We start from the raw sequence: 10,715 nt of genomic DNA, 5'->3' as shown, positions 1-10,715 counted from the left end.
GGCAGCCAAGGGCAGGCGGTTTCCCTTGGGAGGGGCGCGTGGCAGCAGCCATTTGGGAAGCAGCGGAGTGGTTTGGTTCTCACCTTACTGGTAGCTGAGGGAAGAAGAAGCAGCGGCTTCTGGCCAGGCTCTGGGTACCGTCACCTCTCGCTAACAGACTGTGGGTTTCTGCTCTCCTGCCAGGAGGGAGCAGAGTGCAGGGCCTTTGCTGCAGAGGGGTTGGATCGGCGGAGGACAGTCGGTCTTAGCGGGGCTGTGGTGGCAAAACCACAGGGAAGAGTTTCCTGACCTAGTTCAAAATCCAAAGACCAGCCTAGTCTGACCCACCCCCGTCTGGACGTTGATAAGGAGTGGTGGTGGCTTTGCTGACAGCGGGGGCAGGAACCAGGGGCAGTGACAAGCAGCTGGGGCTGGCACAAGGCTCCACAAGTGCCGTCCAGGCTGCAGGGAGTTCTGCACCAAACAGAGAGGTTTCTCTGGGATCCCAAAGCCTCCGCAGGGCCTCAGCAGGCTCTCGCTGATGGTTCTGTTCCTGCAGGTTGTCTTCGGCCGCAAGCTCACGTCTTTCGCAGCAATAGCACTTAACCAGCTGCAGCATGAGAAGAAATACGACATTTATTTTACGGATGGGGATGTTTATGCGCTGTACAGGTAAGCACTGGGATCCTTCCCGCGGCGTATCCCTCAAGCAGCGTGTTCTCACCTGTGTTACGTGGCAGGAAGCACCTGCTGTAGTGGAACAGGGTGGGTTCATGGCTGTGGTGGGATGTGGGCCTGGGGTGGACAGCAAAGGGAGCAGCTCCTCCAGGCTGGAGCAAGGCGTTCACCCATGTGTTGCACAGAAACTCTGGCAGTAGAAGTTGCTTTTTGCTTCTCTGGCAAACTTGCCACAAGGCCTCTTGTTCCTCATGGCTGCCGTGGACGCTGGTGAAGGCTGAGTTACTGTTAGAACTGTGTTTATCGCTGTGCTCATCAAACCCAGTGGCACCAAGCGTTGTAGGAAAAAAGAGTGACCTGGTCTGCCTGCAAAGATCTTGGTGCTAAATGGAAGAGGAAAAGGGCAAAGTGAGAAAACCCCAATGCAGGGTAAAAAATGTGGCTGCAGTATGACATCGTAAAACTATTTTTCATAATGTACATAACTGGGATGCTGGAAGGAAACTAAAAGCTGCTAAAAGGAAGAAGAGCGTGAAAAGACGAAGCTGTGCAGCAGCGGTGCCTGTTCTTGGAGCCTCGTGCATTATATCCAGCCAGATTTGGGTGAAGAATGTGCCTTTGCTGATGACGCACTTAGGATTTTTCATGGCCCCTTATTTGCGGAACTGGGTGCTGGGTTCGGTGAGCAGAAGCTGCTCTTGATCAGCTCCATGAGCAACAGCCAAGCGTGAGGGCACGGGGTCTCCGTGATACCAGTGCCATGCCTGCAGCTCTGGTTGGGAGCCGCTGTGGGGGGGGTATTTGATTATTTTTTCCCCCCTCCTTTGCTACTGCAGTTCTTTATCACTCCCCAGTTCCTGACAGCCGAAAGTGTAGCTGCGTGGGGTGTGAATGTTGGTATCTGAGCTGGCTCCTCGGTAAACGAGGGCTCTGTGGCAGGGACGTGTTACAGTCCACTCTGAATGTGACAGTGGCAGCGCGTTTCTCACACCACAAGTGTTCAGCTCATCTCTTCCTGTCAGCCTCTGTGTAACTGGGCTCTTCCTGACAGAGGACAGAGTGTTCTTGGAGTAAGCAGGACGTTAACCTCACTGCTGGGGGAGCTGTGAAACCTCAGCCTTCTGCCCCGGGCGGAACGTTGCAGGGTTGATAACGGTTTCAGGCTGCTGAGAGGGAACCAAGGAATTCCTTCTTGTCCCGCAGGAAGCTGCTGCAGCATGAATGTTCCCTGTGCCCAGAGCTGAAGCCATTCAACACCTTTGCAGATCTGGAGCAGCACATGAGGAAGCAGCATGAGCTCTTCTGTTGCAAGCTCTGCGTGAAACACTTAAAGGTGAGTGGGTGCCATGCTTCAGCGTGTGGGCAGGAGGGTCCCCTCCTGCATCACCTGCAAGAGTGCTTGGGGCTGCCTGAACAGCACCGCTTTATCGTGTCAGTTGCCTCTCCCTGCCTGGGGCGAGGCCTGTTGCTTTGGTTGGTCTTTCTCCCAGGACCGGGTCAATGCCGGAGGCCTGGTGGCTCTCAGTGGGTTGTATTTTAAATTAAACCTTCTGCTGGAATGTTAGTTCCTCGCCATGGCGTGTGTAACACCAGACCCCGACTGGCCCACAGAGGTTAATCCTGAGTCGTAGGCAGACTTTGTAATGCCAGAGATTTGATGTCTGTCAGGACTTAGTTTCAGCTCCTAAACCCATGCTAACTGAATGAGATACCTGGTGCCAGTCTGGAAAGGAGGAGGCGCCGTGATGGGCTTATCTCTTAGCTCAGAGTCAAGGTAGTGTTTACGGTTGGGTGGTGTCCAGGATGAGAGTCTCCCATGATGGTTGAACGAAATACAGTTACGTTTCGTTGTCCTCTTCACTTGTTCAGAGCAAATTTCCTGTATCTTGTTGACTTGACTGGAGAACGGAGCTCCCTGTTCTCTGCAGTTGGGGTCTGTTGTGTTTGGTGCACACAGGTAGGACCTGACCTGGGGCTGGTTTAAAGTCTGGTTTTTAACCTGCTAAAGGTACGACAGGTCCTGGAAAGCTGAGTTGTCTCTCTCTGACAAGGTAATGCGTACTGAGCCTTCAAACCACTCACCCACCATCCCCCCCAGCATCCTTTTCAGTAGTTTTGTTTTTAATCCCACCCACATTCCAGGTAGAAGGGCTGGCGTTAGGTCAGGCAGGCCTCGCTTTTCCAGCCTGGAAGCCGAGCGGGACCCTCCCTGGAGCCAGCGCATGCTCGTGGTCCTGAGTTATGTGTCCGACAAAGCCAGCAGTTATTGTTACACGGACTCTAGGTCTGCCAGCCCCCTGCTTGCAGCTGCCAGCATTCCAGAGTGCTGTAGGAGGGATTTCAATGCATGAACACATGTTTTCAGAACACATCACACGTGTATACGTGTGTGTTTTCTCTGAGCCAAGTAAATATTGAATCAGAGAAGGAAGTTCTTAAACACGCAGAAGCTTCTCAGCTCCAGCTGGGTGAACCTGCTCCCAGAACGAGTTCACGCTCCTCGTCTAGGCAAGAAATAAAGAATATTCTGTTCTCGAGGCCATGCTGATCTTTTTGGCCACCTCAGAACCCTCCTAGCGCAACAGCTGTCTGTTGGGAGGGCAGCGGCTTGGCCTGCGGAACAGAACGTGTTCCCTGAGCTGTGTCCCCAGCGTGGGGCTGTCTCGGGGCAGCTGCTCTCTGAGGAAGGTACAGCAGCTCACATCCACTCTGCGGGGCTGTTTCATTCGAGTCTGCAAAACACCGCGTGTTCATGAATAGTGATGATAGTATATATCATTATATACCAAAAAAAGTGGATGGGAAAAATTAGATCCATTTCCACGTTCAAATGAAATGCAAGTTAGATTTAATTCAGATCCATTACTTGAATTTTGTTTCCTATTTGCTGACAGTTTTAGCTGCGAGTTGTCAAATGGCACCATTCTGAAGCCAGTCCTCCTACAAACAAAGGAGCTGTGCGCAGCCCGGCTTATTCTGTTTGTTCACAAAAAAATTAATACATGTATTTATGTATTTCTTCAGATCTTCACCTATGAACGGAAATGGTATTCCCGGAAGGACCTCGCCCGGCATCGAATCCACGGGGACCCCGACGACACCTCCCACCGCGGGCACCCCCTCTGTAAATTCTGCGACGAGCGTTACTTGGATAACGATGAGCTACTGAAACACCTACGGCGGGATCACTACTTCTGCCATTTCTGTGACTCCGATGGCGCGCAGGAATACTACAGGTGGGTGGAGCAGTTTACTCCTCCTGCGGTGGCTTAAATTTTGAGGCAAAAGTGCTTGGGTCTGCTTTGAATTTTGGGGAGTGTCGCGCTTGAAGACAGAAGGCGAGTGCCTCAAACCAGCAGCCCAAGTAATGGCTTTCTGCCTAGTGCATGTTCTAGAGTTTTCTCCACTAATGTTAAGCATGAGAAGTCACATCCTGCAGCGTGACAGCAGCTCTAACGCTCCAAAACTCATGTACCAAGCAGAGAGAAGTAGATTCTCTTTGAGGAACCCGGTGCCTTACGCACAGCTGGATGCGGTACCAACCAGCAGGTTCAGTTCCACAGCTGGGATCGTGCGCTGAGGTCTCTGCACACGAGTGGGTTCATCTGGAAGGTTTGTCTGGGGTTAAAGGAAGCACCGCCCAGGCCTGTCCTCCCTTCGTCTTGTGAGAGCAGCCCCGTGCTGTTAGTAAAGCAGGTTGGGAAGGTGCAGCTCGGGCTCTTTCTCTTCCCAGCGATTACGAATACCTTCGGGAACACTTCCGCGAGAAGCACTTCCTCTGCGAGGAGGGCCGCTGCAGCAGCGAGCAGTTCACCCACGCCTTCCGCACGGAGATCGATTACAAGGCTCACAAAACCGCCTGCCACAGCAAGAGCCGGGCAGAGGCCCGGCAGAACCGACAGATCGACCTGCAGTTCAGCTACGCTCCGAGACACCAGCGCAGGAGCGAGGGTGAGCGTGGGTGGGGTGCACAGAGACACGATTATTCTTACTGCTTTGAGGGTTGCTAAGAACATCTGGGGAACGTTTCGGAGCCAGGAAGGAATTCTCTACCAAGGGGTGTAGAGTGTCCATGAAGATAACCCGGGCTTGGTCAGACAGGGCTCGGGGCAGCCAAACGCTGTTCCAGCGCTGGCTTTGGGCGAGGGGATGGGGCATGTGACATGCAGAGCTCTTTCTCTACCCGAATCGGTTTTTTTCCCCCATGTGCGGATTTAATGATGACGCCTAATTGTAGGAAAGCTGCTGACTTTCTGCTCCAGTTTGTGGTTAGGTGAATGATTCTGTTACAGTTAATACAAAGTACTGGTGAACGGGGAGCACGAGGCCAGAGCTGCAGAGACCCACGCACAGAGGAACTTTTCTTCTGTGTGGACCTGCGTGTAGAGAGATCTCTGCCTCAACCCAAAATGACCCAGAACTCCCATCACAGGTTACAACACCTGGAATCCAGCTGCTGTAGGATGGCTTTTAGTGCAGCAGTCCTGAAGGTCTTACAGCTACGTGACGATCAGGGAGAAATTGGGATAGATTTGTTTGTACCAGCGTATTTTAACTTTTTTCAGGCATAATGTGCTGACCAGGTTAGAGAACTAATGAGAGTGACGAGCCATCCTCTGTGTAGGTGTTATAGGTGGAGACGACTACGAAGAGGTGGACAGGTACAACAGGCAGGGGAGGTCGGGCAGACTGGGCGGCCGAGGGAGTCAGCAGAACAGAAGAGGCAGCTGGCGGTACAAGAGGTGAGTAGCACAACGTTCGGTGCTCAGTGTTGGTTTTTACTCACCAATGAACAGTGTTCTGGTGGACCAGGAGAAGGGAACTGGGGACAAAATTTGGAAGCTTCCAAAGTGAATCCTGGTGAGCAGAACCAGCTCTGACCCTGTGCTGGGCAACGCGAAATTGCTGTGTGGGAAGTTTCAGCTCCCTGGAGCTAGCACGGGAAGCAAACAAAGGAATCTTCAGCTGGTGGGTGAAAGACTCGAAACCTCCAGTGACTCCCAGCAGCTGTTTCTGTGCTGACTTCTCGAAACAGGGTTTGCTGAGGGAATTGACCAGTGCTGGCAGGTTTAGGGGACTGCTTGGTCTGGTAGTGGAGACGTTCCTGCTCTAAGGACTGTGCTTTCCACTGACCTGACAGATCTCTGCGGGGCCAGGCTGAGTGCTTTGGAGAAAGAAGAGGGTTAAGTATGGGGATGAAATCTCACATTTCTGTGGCTCTTCACCCGCACAAGACCCAAGTGCTTTATCCATGCTGCACATCTGGTTTTGTTCCTTTTCTTGCTGGTTCAGTCCTGGTGCTTTCATTGGGGGGAAGTCGTCCATCTCTGAACATTTCTGTGTTGGTGTGGCATGTGGGTCGTGCATGTGTTGAGATTCATGACAAACCAAGGAATTACTGTGGCCTGCAATGATTTCATACATCTGCAGACAGACAGGAGAGACAGGCATCCCCACACATCCCTGGTACTGTCTCCCAGTTCACTCCAGTTTCTTCTGGCCTGGTTTGTTATTGCCACATGTCAAAGTTTTAAATCCAGGGGGTGAAGGAATGTTGCCTGTCTCACCAGGGTGGGTTGGAGGAGTGGGATTGTTGGAGCCTTCTCAGCAGGTGGCAGCACAGGACCAGGGACAGTCAGAGCTGGCACCAGAGAGGTGAGAGCTGGAGTGAGACAAAGCTGCTCTGTGATCCTTACTGGTTGACCAGGAAAATCTGCCCTGTCCTGTAGGGAGGAAGAAGACAGAGACGTCGCAGCAGCAGTCAGGGCGTCTGTAGCAGCCAAACGGCAGGAGGAGAAAAAACGGGTCGAAGACAGAGAGGATAACAGCGGTAGAGGGAGAAAGGAGGACCTGAGGGATTGCGAAGCACTCAGCTCCAAACGAGTGCCAAAGCCTTCGAACGATGCTGCAGGTGAGTGCTGGGCCCACTCCGCAGCCGCGGGGAGGGGCGGTGGGGCTGGGGAAAGCGGGGATCACCACACATTGCTCTCAGAGGGTGGGGGACGCGGGCAGAGCTGTGCAGGGTCTTCATCTGGCAACACGGATTTGCAGGGAACCCTGCAATTACTGTCAGTGTGTGCGAGGTGCCGTTTCCTGCCCTAGCAAGCGACAGCTGATCTGTGGTGATGCTTGAGCTGAGTTCCCCCTTTTTGGAGAACAAGTTATTCCCAGTAGAAGTGTAACTGGCAAAAGCAAACCTGTAACTTTCCTGACCCAGGTCCAGTTCGGGGCAAATATATACAATGTTTTGATGTTACTCTTGCTCCAAATCCATTTTCCACTGTTCTACAATAGGGTTCTTTGTTTTTGTTACGTGGGAGCTGCCCAGAGCTCCGTTTGGTTACTGGGTGCAGCTCTGCTGGGGATGCTGGGCAAGGTTCCCTCCCCCAGCTGCCTGCCCAGCTTCTGCTGACACCAGTCTGTCCCCGAACCTCTTCATCCACAGCACAGGATTTGGATTTTAAGGCAGATCTCAGTCGGGAATGAGTTGTGGTTTGATTTTTGTCCGCAGGAGCTCATTGCTGAGTGGTGGATGTGGGATGGGCTGCTCGGAGGAGCAGCTCTCCTGGCATATGTCAGTCAGAGCACTGAGCTCTGAACATCCCAGCCCTGTGCAGGCAGTTGAGTGCTGGGCTTTGGTAGAAGCGTGAGGGCACCTCAGTCTCTGGAGGGTTTCCTCGCAAAGCTCTTAGCCACTAGTGTTCTGCTCACGTTGTTATGAGTTTCCCGTGTGCTGCTGCCAGTGTACAACGACGTAATGGTGAATGCAGATAATTGAAGGAAACAGTGATGTGTGGATTTAAATTGTCCTCTTGGAATGTCACAGCTGACATCATCAGCTGCTGAAAATAGGACCTGTGAATGCTGCTGTCATGTCTGTTCATAGCTTCCCTCTGAAACGAGTCTTTGCTCTTTTTGCCGGTGCTCCCAAAGAAGCATCTGCGAACGGTGCTCTCAGCCAGGACGACTTCCCAGCCATCGGCTCAGCAGCGGCACCTCTGCAAGGGTAAGTTCAAGAAGGCGGGTTTAGAAACTCACTTTAAGTTCTGCTTTTCTGGAGAAAATCGTTTTACAGATCACTTAAACTACAGCTGCTTCCCCCCTGCCCCGGCCCCTCTGCTCAAGCTGCTCCTGTGCTCGTCACCTGCGTGAGCAGCGTTGGTCATTGCCTCAGTTCATGGCTTGATCTTCTGGTGGTGCCGCTTCAGGGAAATTCTCAGTGTTCTCCATTCCAGCTGTTTTTAACTCGATAGCTGATCTTGAAGGAGCTGTATGGGGTGAGTTTAAAATCCATCATCTCCTGAAACTGGTGACTACTAGAACAGGGTCTTTGCAGGGTGCGGCAGCTCCAGTGAGGTGTACTGGGGTAACCCTCTTCGAGGAGCCCCGTTCCAGGCAAAGTTTACAAGCTCGAAGGCATTTGCCTCCTGTTAGCCACAGCGTGAGGAAGGGAGCGGCCAGGCAGGAGCTCGTGCTGCCTGTGGGAGCCACTGTAACAGGCTGTGGTTCCCTTCCTCACCAGGAGGGCAGCGGCCAGGCAGGAGCTCGTTGTTCCGGTGGGAGCCACTGTAACAGGCTGTGCTTCCCTTCCTCACAGCTCTGTCCAACCAGCAACAGTTAAGCTTAAGGAAGAAGATTTCCCAAGCTTGTCATCCTCCACAGCACCCATCATCCCTCCTGGGATGTCCATGACGTACATGGCGACGGCGAAGAAAACAGCTTTCCAAGAGGAGGATTTTCCGGCTCTGGTGTCCAAAATGCGACCAAACAGTAAAACAGTGACTAACATCACGTCTGCGTGGAACAACGGTTCCAGTAAAAGTGTGGTCAAAGCCATCAGCAACCCCTGCATCAACCAGGTAGCCAAAAAACCAGTCTCCTTGAGCAGCACTAAAGGAAGCAAGAAGAGCAATAAACTCTCCCAGTCAGACGAGGAAGACAGCGGTAGCGGCTTGACAACCCAGGAGATCAGAAACACCCCAACAATGTTTGACGTCTCATCCTTGCTGGCAGCTTCTACCTCACAAACTTTCACGAAAGTGAGCAAAAAGAAGAAGATGGGGGTTGAGAAGCAGCGGCCATCGTCCCCGCACCTCTTACACGAGACGTCATTTCCCCGGGCATCGGCTGAGAAGCTGCCGGAAGCAGAGCAGACGTCAACTGCGTCCTCTGCTCCTCACGCCCCCGACAGAGCCACTGCTGTCATGAACGGCCATGTGGAAAAATCATTGGCGACCTGCAGCACCCCCAAAGAACCCCCCGGCCTTAAAAAGCCCCCAGCGACTCCCAAATGCCCGTTACCTCAGGAAGACTTCCCAGCTCTCGGGAGCTCAGGACCTGCTCGGATGCCCCCGCCACCAGGTGAGCGCTGCGGGGCACAGCCAGCTCTGCTCGGGGTGGCTTGGAGAGCTGTGGTGTGGGTGAGGGTGTAAGCGCTCTCCTGTGAGCAGTATCTCTGCCCCACGTGCCAGGTTAGGCTTTGATGTGTGAAAAGGCGACACAGATGGGCTGGAATGTCCTCTGTCAGCCACGGTGGCACTGCTGGGACCCTGCTGCTCCTCAGGGGTATCCGCTCACAGCAGGGCTGTACCAGTCACTGCTCTTCCATGAGTCGTGGCTGACACAAAATGTCTGCTTTTGGGCTTAAGGTGGAGTCTGGAGGCTGCTGCGGGCAAAGGGAGTCTCTTCTGTTCCCTTTACTGATGCAAAAGTGTGAATTTGCAGTGGGACTTTTTATTGTTTCTATTGAAAAAGCAAACGAGTAGTTACAGCACTTGGTCTGATGAGTAGCATCAGCCGCTCTGTGACGAGCTTCTTGACCTGACATGATTTCCACCTGAGTTCCAGGTTTTCTTCCAGGGGTCTGAGCTGCTGGCTCCTCCTTTTAGTACTTCTGGAGAGTGTCAGACCGCTGCTGTTCCTTCTGGGTGGTGGAACGTGGGTGCCGTAGATACGTGCTCTGACTTCTGCCCCTTCTCTGCTTTCCTTCAGGCTTTAACACTGTGGTGCTACTGAAGAGTCCTCCCCCGCCTCCGGGGCTGTCGGTGCCTGTCAGCAAACCCCCGCCAGGCTTTGCTGTTATTCCATCCACCAAGATCACTGACCCTGTCACTACATCTCTGAAAGAGTAAGTCACAGTCCTGGGAGTTACAGAGACTTTACCAGTCCACCTTGGTTACGTCAGACGGGGTTCAAACACCGCGTGAGACGCCCTGAGGGGGTTATTCCCAACGGGTGTGGATGCGGAGGGCATCCAGCAATGGTTCCTGCTGGGGACACCGTGGCCGTTGTGGGCTGGACTCAGGAGACTATGTGAAATAAAGCACAAGTGTTGTGTGGATGCAGCGTGCCCGGGGGGCCGAGAGACCAGCGGCATCCTGGCTTGTCCCCGCTTGCTGTGGCCAGCAGGAGCAGGGCAGGGATCAGCCCCCTGTATGGGGACACTGGGGAGGCCACACCTCGAATCCTGGGTTCAGTTTGTCCCCTCACTGCCAGAAGGACATTGAGGGGCTGGAGCGTGTCCAGAGCAGGGCAGCGGAGCTGGGGCAGGGGCTGGAGCACAATGCGCTGAGGAGAGACTGAGGGACCTGGGGGGGTTGAGCCTGGAGCAGAGGAGGCTCCGGGGAGACCTTCTGGCTCTGACAACTCCCTGACAGGAGGGTGCAGCGAGGGGGGGTCGGTCTCTGCTCCCCAGGAACAACCGACAGGACCAGAGGAACTGGCCTCCAGTTGCTCTAGGGGAGGTTGAGGGTGTCCCTGAGGAGCCATTTCTGTCCCGTTGGGGTTGTCCCAGCCTGTCCCAGGCTGCCCAGGGCAGTGGTGCAGTCCCCATCCCTGGAGGGGTTTCCCAGCCGTGTGCAGGTGCTGCTGAGGGACAGGGGGCAGTGGGGACCTGGCGGTGCTGGGGAACGGGGGGACTCGAGCAGCTGGGAGGAAACCTGAACCATTCTGGGATTCGAAGGTTCTACTCTATGGGTTTAAGTGCTCTGTACAGGTGGGGTCTGTAATCCTCCAGGACACGTCCTGCCGTCCTGTGGCGGGGGGGGTGGGGGGGGGGG

The 10,715-nt window shown here is 53.9% G+C and overlaps 1 protein-coding gene across 1 annotated transcript in view; it reads left to right on the top strand.

The window, feature by feature from the left end:
• Nucleotides 1-538: 538 nt before the first annotated feature.
• The window catches only part of ZNF598 (zinc finger protein 598), a gene marked incomplete at its 5' end in the record, with an annotated part of 11,046 nt that continues 869 nt past the window's right edge, over nucleotides 539-10,715 (top strand). The window contains 9 exons of the mRNA XM_010133425.1: nucleotides 539-651; nucleotides 1,861-1,990; nucleotides 3,682-3,893; nucleotides 4,391-4,608; nucleotides 5,282-5,399; nucleotides 6,387-6,568; nucleotides 7,591-7,663; nucleotides 8,255-9,018; nucleotides 9,649-9,784. Of these exons, the coding sequence (XP_010131727.1) occupies nucleotides 539-651; nucleotides 1,861-1,990; nucleotides 3,682-3,893; nucleotides 4,391-4,608; nucleotides 5,282-5,399; nucleotides 6,387-6,568; nucleotides 7,591-7,663; nucleotides 8,255-9,018; nucleotides 9,649-9,784 (1,946 nt within the window). The remainder of the gene's footprint in view (nucleotides 652-1,860; nucleotides 1,991-3,681; nucleotides 3,894-4,390; nucleotides 4,609-5,281; nucleotides 5,400-6,386; nucleotides 6,569-7,590; nucleotides 7,664-8,254; nucleotides 9,019-9,648; nucleotides 9,785-10,715) is intronic.

This window comes from Buceros rhinoceros, unplaced genomic scaffold (genome assembly GCF_000710305.1).
Source record: "Buceros rhinoceros silvestris isolate BGI_N320 unplaced genomic scaffold, ASM71030v1 scaffold22993, whole genome shotgun sequence".
NCBI lineage: Eukaryota > Metazoa > Chordata > Aves > Bucerotiformes > Bucerotidae > Buceros > Buceros rhinoceros.
Note: the sequence above shows the minus strand (reverse complement) of the source record. Positions and strands in the feature narration are given on the sequence as shown.